The following is a 27,290-nucleotide window of genomic DNA, read 5'->3' on the forward strand; positions in this document are numbered from 1 at the left end:
TGCCTCTACTGTTCAAGGGGTAGTATTATGCGCATTATGTATCACAATGTCTAATTTGTCGAAAGTGAGCTATACGTGCATTTTCTGTGGATAACATCACCGGGAATTACACTGATTTCTAAGTGCACATATTATACTAATGCTACACAGGTTGCTTCACCTTGTACCTTTCGATCAATGGTTTTAATTAATGAACTTATTAAGATTAAATAAAAAGAAATCTTCATGATGAACAACTTATGCACGACTAAACCGAAGACATCCAACGCTGAAAGACGACAATATTCTATTAAATCAATGCCATTGTATGTTACAATGAAGAAGGATTGATGATGTTGTGTTGTGTATTGTAAAATGCCAAACGATTTAATCTAATAATCAAAGTTCGTTCATGTCGCAATTTTTTTCCTTTTCTGTGAAAACTTTATTTCTGAATAAAATGGGTTAGACTGAGATCGGAAAGCAAAATCAACAATTGCCTCGAAGGCAATTGAAATATGGATGCCCTCCATAAACACGTCAGGGACGGCAGCGGTTCAAGAAAGCAGCACGTCACATTTTCTCAGGGAATTTATGGATGGATAATTTAATATTCGTTTGAGCAAGTGAAACATAGTTACAAGGAATAATATTTTTCTGTACCATCACTGAAGTAAAATTTAGTATTTGTGGTATCATTAAACTTTGCAATTTCCATTCATGATGAAATCCATTGTGAAAATTATAGTGTACTTCAATCTCAATTTCAGTGCTGTTAGTAGCTCCCACTTATTTGCGTGCATTGACGTTAGCGTGCATTGCCACAGGATAAACATTTGGATAGAATAATGATTTTCAGGAAACCGTGCGGGCAATATATTTGGACACTTTCGAAGCCAGTTTCTTCATCTTAAGGATATCAAAAATAAGTCGGGGAATCGAGTAATAAGGTTGTCTTTAATCGTGCAGGATACTGTTTGATTTATCAACTGCTGGCAGTCGTTGAATATACAACAACTTGGTTGGCATTCTCTTGTCCATTTCTGCCCGGCTGCTGTGCACTATCGGGAAAAGAGATGAGAAGATATTGGCCGCCTCCGTCCTCGTTGTTCATCTATGAAATAAACAAAAGAGTCTTCATACTCAAGGCGATGTTAGATAAACCACTTGCGTTCCCGAACGAATCTGATAGAGTAAAAGAGCCCTCTTCGGCTCTGCCGCAATATTCGTAAACGCATTAAACCAACTAAGTTCCCGAGTGAACAATTCTGCATCAATACAATCAGAAGGGACATCTGAACTTAATCACGAAGGAGGGTGATTTCACCCATGTTATGACCCATTTTAAGGAGGCTCAGTATGTCGCGCCCCTGGAATGAATTGTTTTTCTCCTGGTCCGCAGATTTCCACTCACAGCCAAAAGAAGTACGGAAAAGGTTAATTCGTCATTCTAAACTGTCCATTGATTAGGTTAGGCTTAACCGCAATAGTTAAGCGTTGCTGGGGTGGCGGGGCTCGAGTGGAGGAAAGGGCCCACTCCGAGCTGTATCACTAAATAGAAAAATAGACTGATAACTCTAGACTGGGCCCTCAGTCCATCTTACTATGAATGTAAATGTTATAATGTAAAGATGCTTGTAAAAAACCTGTGACTTGCATCACACTTCTAAAACATCCAATAGAGTTATATATTATTATGTTAATGCAGTGAAAACGCTTCATGTATGAAATATATTTAATGAGCGCTTCTCGACAGTCATTTAAGACGAACAACCTGGTTAACCGAATGCTATCTTATTCAATCACAATGTAGGATTGATCATCCACACAGTCTCTTTATCACCGGTTAATTTGCAAAAAAAACAAAAACCTCCGTAACAAATGGGAAAGTAAATACTCAAAACAATCCTTGCTTGATACAAGATTATTATTGGATTTAAATTGTGCCATGCAGTTTGGAAAATATTTTATATATTTAGAAAACTGTTCCTGAAAGTATGAGTGCTGGCATAGAAAGGAAGAAAAGAGAAAATTAAAAAAAACATATTTTTACATGTATATACTTCGTACAGAGGTATGGATATACATATTTATATAAATTTGTATATTTATACAAATATATTTATTTGTATAAATATATTTATTTAAATTTATATTAAATAAATTTATATTATATTATTTATATGTATATAAATTTATATTAAATTTATATAAATTTCAATCAATTTGCAGAACCAAAAATACTTGCATGATATGAAGCACTGACGATTTCTGTACATTTGTACAGAAATGTACAGAAATCGTCAGTGCTTCATATCATGCAAGTATTTTTGGTTCTGCAAATTGATTGAAATTTAAAAGCTGCTCATTCACTAACAGGGGTACCCAATCTTTTATATATCATGCACCACTATTATTAACCAAAAGGTCAGTGGTCCCCAGGTTGGCAGAATCTGAACTAGATAAAATATAATCCTTAAGTGTGGTGTTGTAGGCGACCCTGGTGTTTTGACCATCATTGTTCTTGGCATTTCTTTATACAGAAATGGCTTGGCATTTGGCTTATTCAGGGCAGTATCTTGACAAGAAGGTTGACAATAATTATAATTGATACTTTTCAGAGATTGGTTGAATCGCAGCCCTGCTCAAATCACCAGGACATGATATGGACTAGCTGCTGGTACAAGCATTCGCTAACAGTTCCCATGGATTAACCAGACCCTGATCTGGGGGCTAAGCAGATTCTACTCTTTGCTTAATGTCGACTTGAAGGCTAGCGGAGGGAAGAAGTGCCTTACACCTCATTTCATTGGGTTGTATCTTTATCTCGCCACCCAGAGAGCAATATATTTTGCAATGCATGGAACATGTCAAAGGTGAGTTAAAAACAATGAATCGTGTCCCGTATTCCTTTCGGTTTTGTATTTGTTCCATATGTTAAATATATTTCTATGTAAGCTCTCGCACATAAATTGTTGAAGGCATTTATGCATGGTATCGGCCCAAAACCTCAAATGTTTACTCTTCTCCATCGATGAATTCCTTAACCATTTTGTGTGAGTTGCTTGGATTTCCAAGGAATTGCAGATTTTCTTGTGGTAATGTAACCTCCGTTTACATAAGATGCAGGTAATTTCTAAAATATGCACAATAGTTTTTTTTTGTTTAGAACAATATATTTATTATATATGTTATTGAGATTAGAATTTGGACAAGGTCTTAATGATATTTCCCCCATTGTTTTGCCGTAGAGAAAGATGTAATGCCTTGCTGTTCGGAAATTTAAATGATGTGTGGTGTGGATGGGGTTTCACTTTTTCACGAAGATGCTTCGTTTTAAACTTAAGGCGGAGGTGGTGGTCTAAAACGGTTTTAAAGTAACATATGTCCACTGACATATGTGTTGGCGCATGGCCATGTAGTTAAGGCGTTTGTCTAGTGATCTGAAGGCAGCTAGTTCGAGCTATCGTGTTGTGTCCTTGAGCAAGACATTGCTCTGCGAAGCTACCGGTGCCAATCTTTATTGGCCCTTGTCCTTCCCTTGGACAACATCGGTGGTGTGGAAAGCGGAGACTTGCAGCATACAACCCTGCCTATTATGTACACAGCGGAATTCAGTGGAAGGTTAGAGAGAAAAATTACCCAAGCCCCAGCTGATGCTTGCATCGGCACTAGCCCTGGTTGAGCTATCATTACAACGAAAAGTAGCGAATGTTATGCGTATACGTTATAAGGAGCAGAGAAATAGAGAAACTATCGACCAATAAATCTAACATTGAGATACGTTACTAGGGAGAAGTCTAATGGATATGATGTTGGCAAGACAATGGTATTCACTATGGCTTTGATCGTGAGCAATAATGTGTGACCATCGGCAATGACTCTTGATGATTCGACCAGAAAGGTCTGTAACGTGTAGGTGTAGGTCATAAGGACTTTGTAAAGTCTTTGATAAATCTCTACCTGGTAGATATTTCTGGAAGGTTTGATTCCATTGGAATCATGGATAAATGGCTAACTCAGTACACATCCAACTTGATCGCAGGAAGGAAAGGGCGTTAGTGAAATGTATTTTTCTTGGACTGGAGGCCACCAAGTAGCAGCGTGTCTCAGGGTCGGTACTGGCCTATAGTTATATTTCATCTATGTCAGCGATTCAAATAAAAATATACTACAAGACATGGCGAGTACGTATGCGGATGACACTAATATAAGCAACTAACTGGACAACGACAAAGTTATCACAAGTACAGGAAAATCTTGATCAACTGAATAAGGGTTTGAAGAGTGACGAATTGATTTTAATTCTGATAAAAAATAGAGATAGGCAGTTGCAATCTATATCTATCCATCTATCTACACACACACGCACACACACACACACACACACACACACACTCACACACACACACACACACACACACACACACACACACACACACACACACACATATATATATATATATATATATATATATATATATATATATATATATAAACACCGTGAAAAGGAGGTCACTGCGGAGTCCACAAGATACCGCAGACTTCTGCGTGGTATAAGGAATTTAGGGTCAAATACGCACAGTACTTCAAGGAAGTAGTTATCTATGCAGAGGATGATGAAAGATCTTCTTGCCCTGAATCCATCAGGGCATTGAATATAGAAGTTATGATGACGTCGTGTGGAGGGCGCTAGTAAGGCCTTATTTGGTGTACTGTGCTTAGGTTTCGTTGTCCTATTCTTAAAAATATGATTAATCTAGAAAGAGTGCAGAAAGGAATTACAAGAAAGTTTATTAGTGGGGGGAGTGATAGGCAGACAGACTTAGACTTTATTCTTCGGAGCAAATGAACTGGTGATCTTACAGAGATGTAAAATCTTCAGATGTATCGAAAGAGGGAATGTATTAAGTATTTTCTTCAGGTTGGGGAATCAAGAACTAAATTGTTTGATTGAATTGTTTAGGCTCAGGTTCAAAAGGAAAATATTTAATTGAATCTTACGGAGAACACAAGATCTTTACACACAGAATGTGGTATATGAATCGAAATAGCTGCGAGAGGAAATAGCCGGACAATAAAAATAGGCTAACAATATTTTGGGCCGGTACATGGTAGGAAGTAATATTTGAAAATATGGGCCAAACGATTGCGTATGTGCAAGCATGTGCGGGACATGCTTCCGTGCATTCCAGCTCTTTGACTCTAACATTACCCTTAGTGAGTAAGACAATATATTTTAGATATATACCTCAAGAATGGTTGAAAAGTGATAAATATTTAATGAATATACTGTTGGTGGCTGATAAAAAGACTCTTACTAGGAAATGGTTATCACAGGAGAGCCCAACTTTAAATACATGGATGGAAATTACGATGGACATTTACAAAATAGAGAAGATAACAGCATCTGTTAATCATAAGCTGGAACAATTTGATTCTTACTGGGAAAAATAGTTTAACTACATAATGCCTCATAGGCCTGATTTTATTCTCACAAATCAATGAATCTGTTGTAAAAAACACTCCCTACTTGTACATAGTTCTTTCATTTTGCTTGTTTTTCTTTCCACTCTTTTCTTTAAGTTTATACCTCAGATAAATACTTTGTGGTGATTTGTTATATATATGAATATATATGATATATATGTATAATGTCTGAAATTAATCTTATGGAAATGTTTGTTTGATGATGGACTTCAATAAAAAAATACAAAAAAATACTTTATTCCTCTGTTTTATTCAAACCTTGTAGAATCACTGAGAACGTAACAGGTATACGTAAATGAAAGATTATGAAATGTAACTGTTGTTTGGAAGCAGTTGGCGTAAGAAATCGTCTAGAAACATGGCAGCTATTCTTTGGTGTTGCACTTTGCCTGCACCATTTACTTCGCTGAAATAGCGAGCCGTTCCTGTATAACCTGATGTTCATTCTAAATCGATCTTCCATCATATGGAAAGGATGTTTATAATAGTATAGGATTTACTGAATATAATTGTTTATTGTTACAGTCCTCAGATGCTGACTCGATTAATAGTAAAACGGCTGTTTATATGAGCTTAACGATATCACAGCAAATATAAAAATATGGGAACAATAGCGCATACCAAATAGCGGTGGAATATAGCAGGCGGGGCAACATCTAAGGAGAGAAGTAGACAGCCGATAACACGGGGTGAGACCCTTCATTATGACCGAAATGCGAAAGTGGGGAAAACCAGAATAAAATGTTGGGAAGGTGGAGTATTACAAGCTGGAGGGTGACATGGAAGATCAGGTAAGGGGGGAGTTGAGTGTCGAAGGGGAATGATAGTAAAGCTGGAATATGATAGGTGGAAGAGGTACTTTAGAAAGAGTAATGAGAAACAACGTTTTGAAATGAAACGAAAGGAAACGAAAGCATGATTCACACAGTGATTCGTGCACCCCAAAGTTGTGATATACCTGATATTCGTGAAAGCCAAATTCGCAGGCCTATCTTAGGGAATGAGAACATAAGTATCAACGTGAAGGAATAATCTTTTTTTCATTCGATATTATATCAGAAATATAACACGGGGTTGGAGGCGAAGTTAAGATGGAGCTCAACGGCGACTCTTTTGGTTGTATCTTCCGAAACAGCTCTATTTCTATCTTTAATATATTTTGAAGACCCCGACTTGGATTTACACGCAGATTTCGGTTCTTTGCGGAAATGGGACCCGTTCTTGGGGTCTCAGGACCAGCCGTTGTTGTTCAACATGCCAAGCGCTCAGCCTAAGGGTTTTGCTCGAACTCGGAAGCCTAAGATCTCGGGGCTCTGGAAACGGGTGGATCGAGGATCAGTGTCACGATAAGAGACACGTCAGTGGTCGGGAAGGCCGGAAAATCTCCCGCTGTGGGCCCGACGACTCGAGATATTTGCAATCTTCGGGCAAAGAGCTTGAAAAAAGCCACGAAAGTGAATTCTTAACATCGTAAACTAACGTGTTGTGGTTATGTGTCCCGCTCGCTGTGAAAATGGGGGACGCTTCCCTCACTCTTATTAGGGAGAGAGAGAACCTCTGGTTTGTCGAATGCCGGATGAAATGCGATACTTTTTGGGTTAACTGCATGGTCTGTCTTTCTTATCGCCTAGATCACACTGATGCTCGGTAGCGGGTGCACTTTTTTTTGCTGGGGGGTGAGGGCGATATCGTTGCTTGCTGCTGCTTATGCGCGGGAGGGAGGGTAGCTGAGGGGGAGTACTTTGGGGTTCTCACGTTTAAGTCTCGTTCATTCTTTGGGGCACCTCTCTTTTTTCCTGGATGTTTGCCGAGAAAGAGCATTTCAGAATGTATATTGTGGCAATTTGTGACATTAAATTGGACCTATGAACCTCTGAAGCTTTAAAAATGCACTGCCATTAATGGTGTGCAATGTGTGCATATTACCTGTCCTAGAGGCCCTCCACTTGTTGAAGAGTACAACGACTAGAACGAACCCGAGGAAACAAATTACTGCGGCACTTATTATAAGAAGATAAACTGACGTCGCACATTCCAAGCTATCCTCACCTAAGGTATAAGGAGAAGAAATGTAAACAATTATAAGCTCTATGAGCAGAACTTCCAACGTGTTCACTAGCAATATTTATTAAAAAAAAATTCATCAGAAGAAGTCCTCATTAGGATTCTGATCACATAGTTGGACGGGCGTTTAAAATCTACTAATTTCCCTTTCATACTTTTATGATTAGAACATAAACATCGAACCTAGTAGCAGTCATCCCTCCATCAAAGAGATAGGCACAGAAAAGTGCCTGAAAGAAAGCTAGTAACATCATAAAGGATCCACCCACAAGGCGGATGGACTGTTTTTCCTACCCCATCAGCGAACGGATTATTTAGCATCCACGCCAGGAGGACAGACTGAACAAACATTTACTTCATCCAGACCTTCAAGATTGAACATTACCTCCACCAATAAACCCATTGACCCACAATCCACACCACCAATATTTAAGCTTTTCTTGACAGAATTACCTTATGTACAGATACTAGTGTAGCTAGCTTTAATTTATATACATAAAGTCAGCCTATATATATATATATATATATATATATATAAGATAATAATATGTATTTATAATTATTGTGTTTTCATGCATATTGTATTTTTGATAATGCTGCACCGTATTTCAGACCAATCACAACATTCTCTTTGAGCTGTGAACAAAGGTACGACAATGTACAATATTGAATATTGAAGTTCCAAAGCTTCAGATAAACAATGTAAGTTGTTCACAGACTCCTTTTAACTTATAAACTCTAAACTAGTGTGCCTGCTGGTGAACCTTTCTGCACCTTTCCAAAACATTCCATTCGTTTGACATTTGCAATTGCAAATAGCACCCCAAGGGTATCCTAACCAAAGACGACTTTTCCACTTTAAGATCGTTAACATGTCTTCCTTTCTATTATGACAGTTTTTGGGCAATAAAGGCAAGTATTGTGGATAGAAAAAAGAACTATGAAGCCTCGTCATTTCTAATTGCAAATCACTGTAGACTTGTTATGTAACTGGTAAAATTGTATCATATCTCCAGAGAGGAAGGGTCCATACTGAGATCCTGAGCTGTTTGCAGGCAGGGTTTGGCACGTTTTACCCGGTTGTGCATGAGTTACTTGGAAATGCTCCGGTTATCTTTCAGATCCCAGCGACACATGTTTTCTTGGGTAATTTTTCGTAATAAGATTACCAGCCTAGGGTATAAGCTGACCTGTGTTGGGTGTGTGTGTGTGTGTGTGTGTGTGTGTGTGTGTGTGTGTGTGTGTGTGTGTGTGTGTGTGTGTGTGTGTGTGTGTGTGTGTGTGTGTGTGTGTGTGTGTGTGTGTGTGTGTGTGTGTGTGTGTGTAAGTTGTTAGGGAGTGGAAAAGGGGCTGGCAACAGGGATGTGTTAAGATGTGATTAGTTAAAATAAACGTTCGATGTTTCGCATTGAATCATAGTCGAAGGTTTGCAATCTCAGATAGTACACTGCATCTCTCTAGCGTTTCGACTATGAGGGCACGCATAGCTTTATCTTTTGTGTTGACAACAATCATGATCAGATGTTGTCTCTCACCAAGTGCTGTTTCAGTCAACAGTCTCATTTGGTGTAATAATACCAACTGCTCACCATACGTACGTTGAGACGCATGCACACATTGCAGCTTTTCCGTAGGAGAGAACTACTGGCATGAAGTTTTCAGAGATAACTCTATACTTGCTAGAGATACTGGCTTTCATTTAGAAATAAACCCCAATGTGACACGCACTGTACAGTTATAAGGTTTAGTTTAAATTGTACTTCTACTGAGTTGAAGAAATACACAATGTAAATTCATATTACGAAGCAATGGCGGGGTGTATCGCGTTTCCAGGAAGGAATAGGACCTCTGCTGTAGGGGAATCGTGTCCACCTGTGACAGATCACTCATGTTTGGGCCACAGCGGAAACTCAGCTCTCACCTGCGTCTCCTAGCAGCTGTTTGCATTTGCTGGGCCCACACCCGGTACAGTGCATCGACAGACAGACTAAAGCACTTATAAGAAGCCGGCGGGCCTCATGCACTAGTGTGAATGGGACATGCATGTCCCAGCACGTGAAGTAATCTGCTGTGGACTATACGGAAGGTGTCAGCAGTTAAATTTAAAAACAAAGACGGCGGTTCTGCAACGCGCCCTTGGAAGCGATGGGCGCGATAATGCCTAGTAGTCTCGGCCATCCACTGCAGACAGGGAAGACCTCAGTTTGTAAAGACCACCCGTACCACTGGACCCGAATTCCAAGGTCGAAGGAGTGGAACTGTCGCCGTACAACGGCTTTTTTTTTCACTTTAGCATTCACAGGCAAAGATCTCTTGTCACTGTAGAATAATACGGACAGCCAATACTAACCAATGGTAGGAACCGCAAGAGCAACGGATCTGTAACATGGTCAGAATAACACAGCAATCATACAAACATGGCATGATTAATATGTTAATGTTTATTGATGCCAGTGACCATACTCACCAAGCATAGTCCGCTCAGCTTTGTGCTTGCTAATACTATTCCGAACTGTGCAGGTGTAAGTCCCACAGTCTGTGCTGGTGAAGTTATGAATCGATATGCTGTTATTGTCGTTCGTTAAGATATATCTCTGGCTAAGCGTCAATCGTTTCCCGTCCTTCTCCCAGAAATACTGCGGCAAGCTCCCTTCTGTTATGTTGCAAGTTAAAGTCAAACTGCGATGGATACTTGAGTTACCTCGGACGACCACAATAGTTGGAAGCGAAACTGGAACTATAAACAAGCAATTATCGTTACTATTCGACTCTTTAGTTACAGCCGAAAAACGTTTGTTGTTCATTTGTCCTGAAGTTTAATATAAAACCCTGAACTTACAAACATTACTAAAGCGGGTTTTATTTGGTGGAAATTGGAACCATTTGTTTCTTTCTGTATACAACAATGCCCAGTAGCTGAGGCGAACTGGAGAGTGTCTATGCATTGCCCTCTTGCCTTTACAAGTGCCATCCTGTTCCATCGTCACTCCCGTAACCGAGAAAATGCGTGACAATCCACCTCTTCTACGCCCCTCCTGACTGATTTTATATTCAATTTTCTCGTCCCCTCCAGCTTCCTATGTTCCAAGGAATGAAGTCCTGTCCTATCCATCCTTTTCCTATTATGCGAGCTCTCCAGTCTTTGTCTGCACCTTCACCGCCTTAATGGAATCGTTTGCACAGCTGGGCGATCAGAAATTTACACGGCAGCACAGTGACAAAATGATAAATTTATGACAAATCTAAAAGTCGGTCCTAAAATTAGACACAATGACAAACTGACAGGAAACAATATACTTACCAAGAATATCGAGGTAGATAATTTTGATTTCCATCCGCCCATTATAGAAAAGAATTTCAGCTCGATACATCCCACTGTCATTGTCCAGGAGGCCAGAGAGTCTTAAAGAACAATCCGGGAAACAATATACTCTGCTTTCCTGCTGCTTGTACACATGACAAAAATGTTGGTTAGGAATGCACTTTAGAAATGCTTGGCTCCCTTTCTCCCAGCTTATTTCACGTACTTCCTCTCTTGAGGCACGGTGAAGGGGGAATAAAACCGATTCACCCAGTATTCCGATCAGATGATCTTCACGTGCTTCGATTACAACCTGGTTGTCTGTTAGAAGATCAGAAACATACCGTCATACAGTTGAGGAATGAGAAAGATGGAATTTGAGATACCGGTGTATAACAAAGGACACAGTAATCAGAGATCTACAGGGAAATGATAATTGATATAATTAGTATCATTTGAAAATACACGTAGTAAATCAAAATACCTTTTTGCAACGTTTTCAGCATACAGTCGAAACAGATATAACATTCAACGTCACCTATTATGACAAGATAGACTCTTGTCCTCATATTCTGCATTGTTATGTTCTTCATAGTTATTATTGGACAGCTCCTCACTTTCTCTGTAACCAACATCTTGTTCTGAATTCGGTTATTACTTTTTCCTTGTGCTCCCTAACATCTCGCAGAATGTTAGGGATAAATTTGTCCCAGTGAGGAAGATAAAGAATGGTAGGGAGAAGGAACCATGGGTGACAAGTGAGGTGGATAATCTAGTCGGAAGGGAGAAGGCAGTTTACGTGAGGTTTAGGAAGCAAGGATCAGATGAGTCTATTCAGGAATATTGGGTAGCAAGAAAAGAGCTTAAGAAATGGCTGAGGAGAGCAAGAACGGTGCATGGGAAGGCCTTGGCGAGTAGGGTAAAGGAAAACTCTGTCATTCTTCAATCATTTGAAGAACAAAAGTTTAACAGGAGTGAAGATAGGACCGATTAGAGATAAAGGTGGGAAGATTTGCCCGGAGGCTGAGGAAGTAAGCGACTTCCTCAATGAATACTTCTCTTCGGTATTCACCAATGAGAGGGAACTTGACGGTGAGGACAATATGAGTGAGGTTGATGTCCTGGAGCATGTTGATATTAAGGGAGAGGAGGTATTGGAGTTGTTAAAATACATAAGGACGGGTAAGTCCCTGGGGCCCGACGGAATATTCCCCAGGCTGCTCCACGAGGCGAGGGAAGAGATTGCTGAGCCTCTGGCTAAGATCTTTATTTCCTCGTTGTCCAGGGGAATGGTACCGGAGGATTGCAGGGAGTCGAATTTTATTCACTTATTCAAAAAAGTTAGTAGGGATAGTTCGGGTAATTATAGACCAGTGAGCCTTATGTCTATGGTGGGAAAGCTGTTGGAAAAGAATCTTAGAGATAGAATCTATGGGCATTTAAAGAATCATGGTCTGATCAGGGACAGTCAGGGTGGCTTTGTGAAGGGCAGATCGTGTCTAACAAGCCTGATAGATTTCTTTGAGGCGGTGACCAGGCATAAAGATGAGGGTAGTGTAGTGGATGTGATCTAGATGGATTTTAGTACGGCATTTGACAAGGTACCACACGGTAGGCTTTTTCAGAAAGTCAGAAGGCATGGGATCCAGCGAAATTTGGTCAGGTGAATTCAGAATTCGCTTGGTTGCAGAAAGCAGAGGGTCGTGCTGGAGGGAATACATTCAGATTAGAGGATTGTGACTAGTGGTGTCCAAACAAGGATCGGTTCAGGGACCTCTACTTTTCGAGATTTTTATTAACGACCTGGATGTGGGGGGTTGGACGGTGGGTTGACAAATTTGCAGACGACACAAAGTTTGGAGGTGTTGTGGATAGTGTTGAGGATTGTCGATGATTGCAGAGAGACATTGACAAGATGCAGAAGTGGGCTGAGAAGTGGCAGATGGAATTCAACCCAGTGAAGTGTGAGGTGGTACACTTTGGAAGGACAAACTTCATCGCAGAGTACACAGTAAATGGGTAGGATACTTGGGAGTCAGGTGGAGCAGAGGGATCTATGGGTAAAGTTCCACAGATCCTTGAAAGTTGCCTCACAGTAGATAGGGTAGTTAAGAAAGCTTATGCGGTTCAGCTTTCATAAGTCGAGAGATAGAGTTTAAGAGTAGCGAGGTAATGATGCAGCTCTATAAAACTCTGGTTAGGCCACACTTGGAGTACTGTGTCCAGTTCTGGTCGCCTCACTATAGGAAGCATGTGGAAGAATTGGAAAAGGTACAGAGGAGATTTACAAGGATGCTGCCTGGTTTAGAGAGTGTGCATTATGATCAGAGATTAAGGGAGCTGGGGCTTCACTCTCTGGAGAGGAGGAGGATGAGAGGAGACATGATAGAGGAATACAAGATATTAAGAGGAATAGATAGAGTGGACAGCCAGCGACCCTTCCCAGGGCACCACTGATCAATACAAGAGGACATGGCTTTAAGGTAAGGGAAGGAAAGTTCAAGGGGGATATTAGAGGAAGGTTTTTTACTCAGAGAGTGGTTGATGAGAGGAATGCACTGTCTGAGTCAATGGTGGAGGCAGATACACTAGTGAAATTTAAGAGACTACTAGACAAGTATATGGAGGAATTTAGGGTGAAGGGTTATATGGGAGGCAGGGTTAAAGGGTCGGTACAACATTTTGGGCCTAATGGCCTGTACCTTGCTCTATTGTTGTTTGTTGTTTGTTCTTTGTTCTACCTCCATGCACAGTTGCAATGTTCACGGATGGTACACGAAAGAATATTTTTCATAGTACTTCTCTATATGTGACCGTAATTACACCGATTAAGATTCGCCAGTTTCTGCAATATTAATCGGACATCAGGCTATGCAGTGAGATCATGACTTTTCTTATCTCTGCCTCGACTACACTCTCAATCTGATTACCAGTATCTTGGACCAAAATGGACCAAATGAACTCTGCAAAAATGAACATACAGATTTATCTGACCATTGTAGCACTCTGTGGTCACTAGTTCCGGCCTCGTAAACTTATGAGGGATGGAAATAAAAATGATCTGCAACATGATGTCCAAACATGCCACACTTTCCAGAGTTCGTGGGCGCTCTTTGTGCTGTGGTCATTTCCACATGACCACGTTTCTGTCCCCTTTCATGCTTTTATAACAGGATATACTGCAAGTGCTTCTTTGTACATTCCTGAATTCGTGGACAGATTATGTTCTCAAAACATCTGCTGGCATCTGCATGTTTGCAGAAGATACCACCGTAGTGAGCCACATCTCGCTTGACGATGGGTCGGAGTAATAGAAGGAGATTTATAGATTAGTAACATGGTTTCATATGAACAACACTTCTCTCGTCATCAAAAAAGCCATGGAACTGCACATTGTATTTAGTAGCGGCATAGGTGTACATACTCCTGTTTACTCAAAAGTTGTTGAGTCTGAGAGGTTTGAGAAGGTTGCAATACGCACAATCCTAAGGTTGAACATTAACAATGTACTGTCGCGGTCCTGTCCGGGAAGCTCCCCAATGCCTCTGCTTCCTCCATAGGCTAAGCCAATGCTGGAGTGACTTAGTCGACAGGTATTAATTTTACTGATACACGTTAGAAGTAATCTTTTCTGGATACAAAACGACTTGGTATGTCACCAGCTCTGAACGTGGAAGAAAAAAACAACTGCAGAGTCTCGTGGACACAGTTCAGCCCTTGCGGGACATCAGTCTACCCTCCATGGACAAAAAAATAAAAAAAATCTGCAGATGCTGGATATACAAGCAACACCGTCTACCTAATGGAATGAACAACGGAATGGAAATCTGGTAATGCCTTCCATTAAGCATGCCTCAGTCCCTTTCACCTTATATCCTTTCCTGCCCATCACCTCCTTCTGGTGCTCCTCTGCCTTTTCCTTCTTGCATGCCCTCCTTTCTTCTCCAATCAGAATCCCTCTTCTCCAGCCCTATATATTTTTCACCATCAACTTCCCATCGCTCTACTTCAGCTGTCCTACTCCCGGTTTCACCTATCATTTTGTGCTTCTTCCCCCACCCCCCGCCACATCCACTGTCCCCAGCTTCTAACTTTGACCTTTTTAACCTGCCCGAAACGCCGACTATACTTTTCCATAGATGTTGCCTGGCCTGCTATGAGCTCCCCCAACATGCGTGTGTTCCCCCGAATAGATTCCATTTTACGTCTCACTGACGCTGTCAATTAAGTAGCATTATCAAAGTCTAGACGCACCCTGGACCCTGGACATTCTGCCTTCTCATCTACGTTTTCCAGCGGAAGTTACAGAAACCCGAAAACACTTATCACTAGCTCAAAGCACCTTCTATCCCACTATATTAAGTCAACTAGGTAGTTCCCTAATAAAAACAAATGAATAATGGCATGACCTGTTATGATCCTACATATTATTATATGCCAGTCCTGTGCGTTCTCTGTAGCTGTCTCAATATTATTTTGCACTATTTGTTTTATTTAAATCTTGTTCTCTCACAATGCACAGTGTAATAATCTGATTTGTAGCAAATGCATGCCAGAAGACTTCACTGTATCTCATCACGTGTCAGAATAATAAACAGTTTCATACTCAAATTCCAGTTACAATGCTCTTAGAACCTGAACAGACCACATCCTGCTCTGTACAGACATTGATCGTTTGACCAGTATTTTGTCTTAACAGCAGTTGCAGTAGATGTTGTGTTGCTCAATCCCGTTATAAAACTGCGTCAGCCCACTCCTGAACACGCAGACTCAGTGTTGTATTGCAGCTTAGAGTGAATTTAAGAAAAAAATTAGCATATATTTACAAGTCAGCATGTAATGCAGTATGTTGGGCAATGTGCTCCTCTCCCCAATGCAGCATTAGATTGGAACATCACGGATACCGGATTAGAATCAGAATATCATTATTAACCTTTTTAACCAGCCCGAAACGCCGACTATACTTTTCCATCGATGCGACCTGGCCTGCTATGAGCTCCCCAACATGCGTGTTTTCACCCGAATAGATTCCATTTTACGTCTCACTGAGGCTGTCAATCAGGTAGCAGTATCAAAGTCTAGACGCACCCTGCGATTATCAGAATTTATATAATGCAACATTTGTAATTTCTTCAGCAGCAGTGCGCTGCACTGTTATGAAAGGAAGCAATAGATTTTCATACGCTGCTTAAACAATCCTCTATGACTCTACGTACATAGTGTGCAAAGTTATATTTTGCCGATCAGAATAGGGTTGCGGTAAGTAAAACTCACCAGAGCTAGCAATTCTTCTCCTAATCTTAACGTCTACGTTTGACTGATCTGAATTTAACAAGGCAATTGTATTGACAAAATGATAAAGAAAGTCATGCCCTGTGCTCTGTATCATTTGGCCCATAGTCCGCTAAATTTATTCTAGCTAGGTACTGATCTGGATGGCTATTAAGTGTTGCTAATGGACCCATCTCAAAGCACATTTCTGTTAGCCCATTTCATGTACCTGCTGCACATGTGTGAACTTGCCGATTGCTGTATATATTTTTTTCAATATACATATATATCACCATATGCAACCCTGAGATTCATTTCTCACACTCAACAAATCTATAGAGTAGTAACAGGATCAGTGAAAGATCAACTTGAGTGCAGAAGAAAAAAATAGAATACGCAAATGCAAATAGAATTTAATAGCAATGGGAACAAAGAGAACATGCGATTATGATAAAAAGCTTGTAAAGGGAAAACATTGGTTCTGGGAACCAATGGATGGGCAAGTGAGTGTTGTTATCCACTTTGTTCAAGAGCCAGATGGTTGAGGAGTAGTACATGTTCTTGAACCTGGTGGTGGAGTCCTGAGGCTCTTGTACTTTCTACCTGATGGCAGTAACGAGAGAAAAAAAATGCATGGTCTGGGTGGCGGGAATCTCTGATGATAGATGATACTGTCCCACGACAGCGACCCGTGTAGATGTGCTCAGTGGTTGCAAGAGCTTAATCCATGATATACTAGGCTAAATCCACTAACTTTTAAAAATCGCATGGTACTCCTCTTAAATTTGTGTCGTACTATTTTAACAACCATCTACCCCTCCCTCAACGTCCCACGGATAAAAAACATACATTTATATCTTTCACACTGTCGATACCCCTCATTATTTTAAATAATTCCATCAGGTCATCCGCAAATTTTCTAAGCCCCAGACAACAATGTCCAAGACTACGTAAACTCTACTTGTAAATGGGGTCTCCAAATCAAGATAGCATCCAGTTAAATTTACTTTTGTTATACGAAAGTAAACTAAAATCTTGTCAAGGAAAAGCATCGTGGGATATCATTCCCCTCATACTTCCATTCCAGGTTACTGTTCAGCATTAGTTAATTTTGTTATACATACGCCAGACGCTATTCTGTCAAACACTTCTGTCTGTCACGTCAGTCTTGCCAAACCGCCATACTTTCACCATAAACGACTTGTCTTACCATAGAAGGTTGCTTGAAATAACAGCGAAATCAAAACAGGCTTCAGTTTCCATTTCTCCAGCATTGTAGATCTTTTTTATCTGCTGCCACAATGTGAAAAAGTAAGTTCACAAATCAACAGTGTTGAACTGGGTCAACTCGTGGACAAAATTAAACCGCTATTTGCTGACGTCAGCCTCGTTGCTGTGGAAACTTCGACCACAATCGAGCACCGGATGAGGTCCTTCCAACTGCTTTTTACTGAGACATACTGTTGGGTACATTTCGCCACTGGGTTATCAAAAATTCTAAGAATCACGCGAATCAAGTAAACGTCTTTTTGGCTAAATTCTAAGTTTGTCTGGCGGAAGGTGAGGGGAGCAAAATACCAGTTAGATTCTGAAAGGATTACTTTCTTTTCCTATTTCTGCTCATTGCTGTTTTGCTTTGCCCGTACTACTATGCAGCATAGAAGCAAACCCTTCGCTCTAACGAGTTTGCCCAATTACCAATCTGACATTTTAACCGGCGATACATTTAGGAAAGCTGCTGCCGGTCCGTACCCTTTCCTCTTACGCTGATATTCTCCAGTTCCTCCATATTTTAGCAGCTAACGCCATGCTACTACAACACGGGCTCTCTGGACTTCGGAGTTCCATTCCGGCACCGTTATTGAAGGCTTCTCTTTACGACTGCTCTGTGGAGTGCGTGACTTTTCCCAGGGTGCTCCGGATTCGTCCCATAGACCATTCATATACCTGGTAGTTTAACTGGCCATTTTAATTCTCTCGTGGGAAGGTTAGGGTTAGAGGAGGAGACCTGGACAAGGTTGCTAGGCAACGTTTTCAAGTTGCACTCAACACTAGATATATTTTAACTAAGCTGTGGAAGTGCACAGATACACAGGCACAGCAGAGAAGACAGCAAAGTCATCCAAACTCTCCAGGGAAGAAAATAAGACTTCTGAGTCCAATCAGTAAAACTAAACATTAAAAAAAAATAGGAAAAGGCGCGGATACCTGAAGTAGCTTAATCTACCTACCTAAGAAAGACTCCAGAGACATTTGACTTCTCTGAACTGGAGGACATTAACAGATGGCGCAAGCGCTTTGAGACATATAAGGCTGCAAGCAATTCAATCAGGCTTCAGAGGAGCAGTACGTAAACACATTGAAATACTGCATGGGTGACAGGGCAAATGTGTGGATTATGACTGATAGAAGCTCAGAAAAACAGGTACAGCACAGTCAGGACAAATTCAAAGAAAAAAATTTGAGGAAAGTACAATGTGATATACGAGATGACAAAGTATAATTTTAGAAAGTAGGAGCCATGTGACAGTGTAAACGATTTTATCGCAGCTTTGTATGTACTCAGACAACTGTGCATATCGAAACGTGAGAGATGAGCTCAGGAAAGAGACGATTGTTGTAAGTCTACTGGACATGCAATTGTCAGTGGGACTTAATTTGCAGACAAATCTCCTACTAGCGAAAGCTAATACTATGGTCAGACAAAGTGAGATTGTTCGTCAGCAACAGGCAAATCACAGGTACGAAAACTATGCTGAGCTAAAGCTAGAAGCTATACAGTAAAGACAATCAAGGTGCAGTCAGAAATAATACAGAAAGGGGTAACAGTGGAGTTCAGTTCAAATGAAAGACACACTCAAATCAAATAACACGTAAAATGTTCAACTACAGGATACGTGGCAAGTCTCTATTAGATGTCGAAGAGTTCTGTACATCAAAAGAAGTGAACTGCCCCCAATGGAAATGAGCTGGCCATTAGAGAAGCCAGTGTCACTCCAAAGCAGTGTTTCAGGCACGCAGAATATAACTCAGACGAAAATAGTGCTTTCCTGTGGGTTGTAGATCTAATAGACAAGGCTGGTGTACCACGGTTCAGCTGCAAAATGAGGCAGTAACTTTCAAAATGGACACTGGGGCAGTGTCATAGCCATCCCCGAATGTCTGTTCGCAAAACTGGCGAAAAAAGAAAACAGTCATTACTCTAAACCTAACAAAGAAAATGCTCATGGCGTCAAAGAAAAATAAGCGCAGTGTGAAATAAATATTTACTGCCTCCACCGTAAAAATGCTAAGACGCTATTCATGTTGTTCAGGTGATATTCTCATCACTACTGAGTGGATACACCATCGGGAAGCTAAACCCCATTGCAAGGTTACGATTACGCTTACGATTCTGAGGCAGATGGCTTCGAAATACCAAAATGTCGATTCTTAGAATATCCTATATATAGTCCAGAACATGGGGCACTGTTAAACAGTAAGGAGTCACAACCTAGGTCGGTAACGTACCGAATACCTTTTTCAAAGGATGTTGGAATTCTTTGCTCCATAGAGCCGTGAAGATGGGTCGCTAAATCTATGGCCTATAAAATGTCATTTTCTGATGAAAGGCAATTCAGCGATTTCTGGTGAGGTGTGCAGAGGAAAATCTGGTGTTAAGATTGTATCAGCATTAGCTTCAAGGAGTACACAGTGACACGGCCTTTCTTAGTTTTCACATCCTCTGTTGCCACTTGCTAACCTCAAATAAAATTACTCTGTTCCCTAAATGTTCATTACCAACATAATCACAATACCAGGACCTAACTTCGCTGTTTCTGCAGCAAGTGATTTTTGTTTTAATCCTTCCTTCCGTAAAGGGTTACTTCAATTTTATTTATAAATACCACAGCTGGCTAAACGTGTTCTAGGCCATATCAGCACATGCATTAGATAAATCGAAAAGCTGCAGCAAAGGGGTATTTGAGTATGAAACTCACTTACACAAGAGATTGTGCAGATGCTGGAAATCCAGACCAACACAAAATGCCAGACCAAATCAACAGGTCAGGCAGCTTCTATGGAACGAAATGAACAGACGTTTCGGGCCTAAACCCTTCTCCAGGACAGAAAAATAAGATGAAAGACAACCACTTTATATATAACAAGGTAAGTCAGGTAACTGGTAAAGGGTTTCACTGCGGGAGCCCACTCCCGTAGAGTGGAGTGGGGGAGGGGGGAGAGAGGGGAGGATGCTGATGTGGGATGCAGTTTCTTTCGTGATATCTTCCTTTCATCTGCTAGGATTTATGGAGAATTATGAGTTTTATGCAAAGGCTCATAAGGTGGTAGGTGATGACAAGGCCAAACTTATTGCTTTATTTGTTGCCAGTAAGACGTGTATGCGTGTATGACCGTGAAATTTGCTCATCCTTTACGACAGAGTACAACAGTGAGAATAGCTCCTGGGGCAATGTTTTTACAGTGGCATGCATACGGTTGGGCACCACTGGTAAAAAATTCTGTTACTGTGAATAGTTAAGTGAGCAGAAGATGAACTTATCTCCAAAAGTGATAAAAATTAAAGATGAAACCTTTTTTTCAACATTTCAACAAGATTAGTGTATTATTTCCTTTTTGTAGAATTTTAGAGTGAAAAAGGAAAGGAGCATCATGCAAAGGTTTGGGTACTCCAAGAGAATTGAGCTCTCAGATAACTTTTACCAAAGTCTCGGAACTTAATTAGCTTGTTAGGGCAATGTTTTTTTTTCACAGTGATCGTTAGGAAGGCCAGGTGATGCAAATTTCACAGCTTTATAAACACCCGGACTCCACAAACCGTGTCACAACCATTAACAGTCATGGGCTCCTCTGAGCAGCTGCCTAGAATTCCGAAAATTAAAATAAATGATGCCTTCAAAGCAGGAAAAGGCTATAAGAAGATAGCAAAGCGTTTTCATTTAGCTGTTATCTTAGTTCGTAATGTAATTAAGAAATGGCAGTTAATAGGAACGGTGGATGTCGAGTTGAGGTCTGGAAAACGAAGAAAACTTCCCCAGAGAACTTCTCGCAGGATTGCTAGAAAGGCCAATCAAAACTCCCGTTTGACTGCAAAAGATCTTCAGGAAGATTTAGCAGACTCTGGAGTGGTGGTACACTGTTCTACTGTGCAGCAACACCAGCACATATATGACCTTCATGGAAGAGTCATCAGAAGAAAGCCTTTCCTGCGTTCTCAACACAAAATTCAGCGTCAGAAGTTTGCAAAGGAACATCTAAAGAAGCCTGATGCATTTCGGAAACAAGTCTTGTGGACTGTTGAAGTTAAAATAGAACTTATGTGGTCGCAATGAGCAAAGGTATGTTTGGAGAAAAAAAGGTGCAGAATTTCATGAAAAGACACCTCTCCAACTGTTAAGCACGGGGTGGATCTATCATCCTTTGGGCTTGTGTTGCAGCCAGTGGCACAGGGACCATTTCACTGGTAGAGGGAAGAATTAATTCAATTAAATACCAGTAAATTCTGGAAGCAAACCTCACACCATTTGTACGAAAGCTGAAGATGAAAAGAGAATGGCTTCTATAACAAGAAAATGAACCTAAACACACCACAAATGAAAAAAAAAATGGACTACCTCAAGAAGCACAAGCTGAAGGTTTCGCCGAGGCCCTCACAGTCCACCGATCCAAACATCATCAAAATTCTGTGGATAGACCTCAAAAGAGCAGTGCATGCAAGACGGCGCAATGATCTCACAGAACTTGAAGCCTTTTGCAAGGAAGAATGGGCGAAAATCCCCCAAACAAGAACTGAAAGACTTTTAGCTTGCTACAGAAAGCATTTACAAGCTCTGATGCTTCCCAAAGGGGGTGTTACTAAGTACTGACTGTGCAGGGTACTGACCTTTGCTTGGACCCTTTTCCTTTTTTTGTTATTTTGAAACTGTAAATGATGGGAAAAAAAAAGTTATCTTGCTTAAACTATTAAAGAGATGCGTCATCTTTAACTTGATGCCCTTAAGAAATCCGGTCATCTTTTACTCGCCAATCTATGCATAGTAACAGAAATTTTGACCAAAGGTTCCCAAACTTCTGCATGCCACTGTATATGTAGTATGTGTGTGGGATGTCGGATATCAGGGCGATCTCCAGTACATGTGTACCAGATGCACAGAGCTGCATCTCCTGGAAGGTCTGCATTATTGACGGACAAATCGATTCGGAGGGAAAGAGAGTAGGCCTCACACAAGTCGGGTACACGTGTTTAAAAATACAACGTTTCGCTGGGCTAGGTGCATTAGTGCTGGACCAATCAATTTGCAGAGAGAGCAAGCTTCGCACAGGTCGGGGAGAAAAGTTTTAAAGAGGGAGCGTTTTTCAGGGTTTTGTGCATTACCAGCAGAACAATCGATTCAATAGCAGGCGCAAATTAAAGTAAAGCAGGGTCAAAAATAGAGCGGCAATTATGCGAGTGGACCAGTGTAGGAGTGGGAACTTGAGGCTCTGACGGGGAGGCACAAGCAAGTAGCAAGTAAGGCTTTTGCAGTCGTTGAATAAAAAAATCACTAAGTTACAGCTCTTTAAATAAAGAGGGGATTATGCAGGATCAAGTGATGTGCTGTAGCTGCATGTTGTGAGTGCTGTCGACCCCATTGTGGTTCCTCTTGACATCTGGAGCAAGTGTTGGTTGCTTGAGGAACGCAGGCTTAAAGTTGATGACCTGGAATCTGAGCTTACGACACTGAGGATCTTCAGGGAGGGGCAGAGTTATCTGGATTCACTGTTTCAGGACATAGACACACGCATGAGATTATCCGCCACAAATTCGTTTTGTGGTAAAGTTCAATGTAAATGCGAATGAGGCGGGTAGTGGGATCCAAGAGACAGTGCTGCTGGAGCGCCAGACAGGATGAATGGTGTATGTAGGAATGCTGAAAAACCTAACCGTGGCACCCTAGTTCAGGGAGCCATTGAAGAGTGGGGAAAAAGGAGACATGTAGCAATACTTGGGAATACTATAGTCAGGGGAATAGACAAAGTTCTCTGTCGCGAGGATAAAGTGTCCTGAAGGCTGTGTTGCCAACTTGGTGCCTGATTCAGGACATCCTATGAGACCTGCAGAGGAGTTTGCAGTGGGAGGAGAAAGATTCAGTTGTCATGATCCATGTGGGTAACAACGACTTAGGTAGAATGAGGAAAGAGGTCTGCTAGGGGAATGTGAGCAACTTTGGACTACATTATAGAGTAGAATACAAATAGTACAAATCTCTGGATTACCACCTGGGCAACATGCAAATTAGCATAGGATCAAGAATATCAGAAAGTTAAATGCGTTGATTTGCAAAGGGACGAGTAAACGAATGTCAGAACAGAAGGTCGGGACGTTAAGGAGAAAAATGTTTTCGGACCTCAGTCAAAGTCGGGAATCAAAAGGTTCCCTATAATTCAATGCAATAAGTATTTCAGGAAGAGCAGATAAGCTGTGTTGGTGCGCAAGCACATGGAGTTACTATACTGCAGACTTGGTTGCAGGAGGGGAAGGACTGGCAGCTTAATATTCCGGTGTTCAGTTGTGGTCGACATCCACAGATGAAAGAGGGTGTGTGGCTTTACTAAGCAGGGAATACATCACTGAAGTGCTCAATCGGGACAGCCCAAATAACTCGTCCAGTGAGGTTTTATAGGTGGAAAAGAGGAATAGGAAAGCTACCACGAAGGTAATTGGGCTGAATTATATAACATCCAACAGTACGAAGAATTTGAGGGAAAACTTAGAGAAATAGCGGGATCTTGTATCAGGTTGTTATAATAGTAGGTGCTTTTAACTTTCCACATATTGACTAAGACTCTCATGCTGTAAAACGAGAAGTTGGGATAGAGTGTATCAAACGTTTCCAGTTAAGTTTATTTTTAATTTTTATTTTTCCCAATGAGACAGTGTGCGATGCTTAAGTTCTTATTGGGGAATGAGACAAGGCAGGTGAAAGTCGTTTGCGTCTAGTGATCAGAATGCCATTAGTTTCAAAGTGAATATGGAAAACAAAAAGATAAGTCTTGTCCTAAAGATAAAGTGCTAATTTGGAAAATGAGCCATTTTGTTATCAGAAGTGATCAGGCTTGGATTGGGTTGGCTATTTTCTGGCAGAGTTGCATGTGAGAGTACAAACTTTGTGTGATTTTCAGAATAAAAGCTAAAGGTAACAAGTGCACTGACCTTTTATTTTTAAGTGAGATTGGGACACTGGCTAAGAACAAAATGTGTTACATAGTAGATTAGACAGATAGGAGCAAACGAGGAGTTATGAAGTATGCCAAACGCAAGAAAGCCTTTAAAAATAAACCAGGAAGGCTAAATGATAGCATTAGTTTGCTCTAGTAGACAAGGTGAAGGAGAATCCTAACCGATTATCAGACTCTGTAGATTTGCTGAGAACAATAGGATTGCAAAGGACAAGCAATTGGTCCTCAAGAAGATCAGAACGCTAATATATCGTGGAGACAGAAGATGTGGAGGGGATCTTAAATAATTTATCTGCATCTGTATTTCATCGGGTGACTAATACATATTTCATAGATGAGAAGCAAATTCGCAGCGAGTTCATGGAACCTATACAGATTACAGCGGAGGAGGTGCTTGCTGCCTTGAGGCAAATTAGGGTTGATAAAGGCTTAGGACCTAACAAGTTGTTCCCTCGTACTCTGTGGGAGGCAAGTGGGGAAACTGCAAATGCCCTAGAGGAGATTGTTATGATACCAGCCCCCTCCTTTGCGAGAATCGCAAGAGCCCTAGTGAAGGGGGGGGGGGGGGTCAATGACCCAAGAGAGAGAGAGACGTGCTGAATAGACACCGGAAATGGGAGAGAGAGGGAGACGTGCTGAATACCACGTCCGGGATGCAGAATAAAGCGACCCTGACCATTGTCTCATGAAGACCACGTGTAAAGCCCTCGGGCAAAGTGGGCTGGTTGAGAGAGATTGACACCTGCGATCCCGTGAGGAAGTATAAAGGAGGGTCTGGAGGGGGGGGAGGGACCCCTTTAGACGCATCAGAAGACACGCTAGAAATCCTGCGACAGCGTTTAATAGCGACAGCCGGTGGTGGGGTTCCTGTGCGTCTTTTCCTTGCCTGGGATTGGCGACCTCACCACGAGAGAACGGCTTGGCTACAGGGGAGGCCACCAGTGAGCGTCCATTCCCCAATGAGACAAAAGACGGAATCGAACCCCTAAAGGTTGGACAAACCCGGCGGGTAACTGTTTCATTCAATCTCTCTCTCTCTCTCTTTCTAACAAAAGTGCACCAACGCGACACCACCAAAGGCGGCAGCTGGTGGAACTGCAGTGACCGCAAGAGACTTTCAGATATACAGCGGACAATATATACATTACCCATAGACAACGATAGAGTTTATTTCTTATTGGTTATTACTATACCTGCGCTTTAGATTGAGTAGTGACGACTTATGGTATCTGAATGTTTGTATTAACCTTACTTTTGTGCCCCTTTATAAATAAAAACGTTTGAAAATGGTACCATCAGACTTCAGCGGCCCTCTCTATTATTACTGGTAAGTGATCCAGTTACGGAATACGTAACAAGATACTTAAAATATCCTGTGACCTGCGGGTAAAGGTGGATTTGTGGATAACTAACATTGATACGCTGTTCAGGGAAGGCTCTAAAAGCAAACCAGAAAATTATAGGTCGTTGAGAGTGACATCAGTAGTGGGACAGCCATACGGATTCAGCAACAATTAATACATGAGTGAGGCAGGGTTTTGATAACAAGCAAAACTTTTATTAAACACTGAAAAACAAACCCCCAAAAAGCAAACAAATCACTAACGTAACCGGAAATCAGCTGCTTGTGCGGCAGCTTAAACAGTTCTTAAAGTGATGTTGAAAAAAAAGTTCTTCAAAGTAGTATTGCAAAAGTGCAAAATTATTACAGTCCATTTAAGGGAGAGACTTTTTAAGACAATTTAAATTCTCTTTCACGTCGTGTTGTTGCAGTTCCCAGTCGAACTACTTTTCCCACGAAGAATTTATGAAGATGAAATGTAACGGCTTAAAGGCACTGACCTTTCCTTTACAACACTGTACTCAATCCTTTCTGCTATTTCACAGGGATTAACACGAGCACAGTCAACGAATTCCTTCCGAATGAGGATCAAACAAGGTCGAACCCGTTTCACCGTCGAAATAGACTTTCCTCGATCTTTTAACTCCCGAAATCCGATCTTCACTCTCCACTGATCTTTAACTAGCAGTATTATAAAGAAACTGCTGGCTATGACCATTTAAACTTTAGGCATTAAATAAAGCTCCATCTTTCAACTAAACTGGTTCATAACATTAAATCACGCAGTAGCATGAAGTCAACATGGCAAATCCAGCCGCGAACTGCCCCTCCTCACAGGAAGGGGTCCTCCTTTTATACCCTGTAAAAAAAACCTGTCACATGACCTCTACTGGCGGGAAAATGACGTCACTCCACCATCACAAGACCATTATCTCAAGTCCAGTATAGCTTCAACACCTGTCACGTGACAACTACACCACTGTCACGTGTCACGGGTACGTAACAGACAGTTATTGGAATATATTGTAAGAGATCGAAGATATGAAGTTGTGGATAGACATGGACTGCATTGGGACATTCAGCATGGCTTTGTGCGTGTCTCGTCGTATCTAACCAATCTCAAATAGATTTTCGAGGAAGTTACCAGTAAAGTTGATAAAGGCAGACAGTGGATGTTGTCTACATAGAACTTAGTAAGGAATATGACAAGGTCGCCGTTGGTAATTTGTCAGAAAGGCTTATTTGCTTGACATTCCTATTGAGGTAGTTAATTCGATTAGAAATTGGCCCTGTGGGAGATGCCAGAGAGCGGTAGTAGGTGTTTGCCTCTCTGACTGGAGTCATGATACTTGTGGAGTGCCGCAAGGATCAATGCCGGGTTCGTTGCTGCTTGTCATGTACACCAATAATGTCGGCAACGGTAAGCAACACATTTGTGGATGACATAAAGACTGGCTGTGTGGTGGACAGTGAGGAAAACTATCATAACTTGCAGCCGTACATGGACCAGCTGGTACAACAGGAGAAAAAAAAGACATATCGAATTTCATGCAAGGAAGTACGAGTTTCACCCTGATAGGGCCAAGCAGGGTAGGCCTTTAATAGTGAACAGGAGAGCCCAGA

General features: G+C 41.2%; 1 protein-coding gene across 2 annotated transcripts; it reads right to left on the reverse strand.

Moving 5' to 3' along the window:
- Positions 1 to 547: 547 nt before the first annotated feature.
- LOC140736119 (hepatic and glial cell adhesion molecule-like) lies at positions 548 to 17,460 on the reverse strand. 2 transcript variants are annotated; one of them, XM_073061953.1, is made up of 5 exons: positions 17,316 to 17,460; positions 10,835 to 11,155; positions 10,001 to 10,270; positions 7,396 to 7,518; positions 548 to 1,093 (listed from the first exon to the last, which is right to left on the reverse strand). In XM_073061953.1, the coding sequence occupies exons 1-5, from the start codon at positions 17,377 to 17,379 to the stop codon at positions 1,041 to 1,043; spliced, it is 831 nt and encodes a 276-aa protein (XP_072918054.1). In that variant the 5' UTR covers positions 17,380 to 17,460; the 3' UTR covers positions 548 to 1,040. The 2 variants fall into 2 exon arrangements, with proteins under 2 accessions (XP_072918054.1, XP_072918138.1); XM_073062037.1 differs by lacking the exon at positions 7,396 to 7,518.
- Between the last annotated feature and the right edge of the window lie 9,830 nt (positions 17,461 to 27,290).

Source organism: Hemitrygon akajei, chromosome 1 (genome assembly GCF_048418815.1).
Source record: "Hemitrygon akajei chromosome 1, sHemAka1.3, whole genome shotgun sequence".
Lineage (NCBI taxonomy): Eukaryota > Metazoa > Chordata > Chondrichthyes > Myliobatiformes > Dasyatidae > Hemitrygon > Hemitrygon akajei.

What these genes read in the sequence shown, in the direction of transcription:
- LOC140736119 (XM_073061953.1), bottom strand. Translation starts at nt 17,379, where the DNA reads ATGCTGGAGAAATGGAAACTGAAGCCTGTTTTGATTTCGCTGTTATTT. An exon ending in TATCTACCTCGATATTCTTG is followed by an intron (nt 10,271 to 10,834) that starts GTAAGTATATTG and finishes GCTTGTTTATAG; the next exon opens with TTCCAGTTTCGCTTCCAACT. An exon ending in AGCTGAGCGGACTATGCTTG is followed by an intron (nt 7,519 to 10,000) that starts GTGAGTATGGTC and finishes CTTATACCTTAG; the next exon opens with GTGAGGATAGCTTGGAATGT.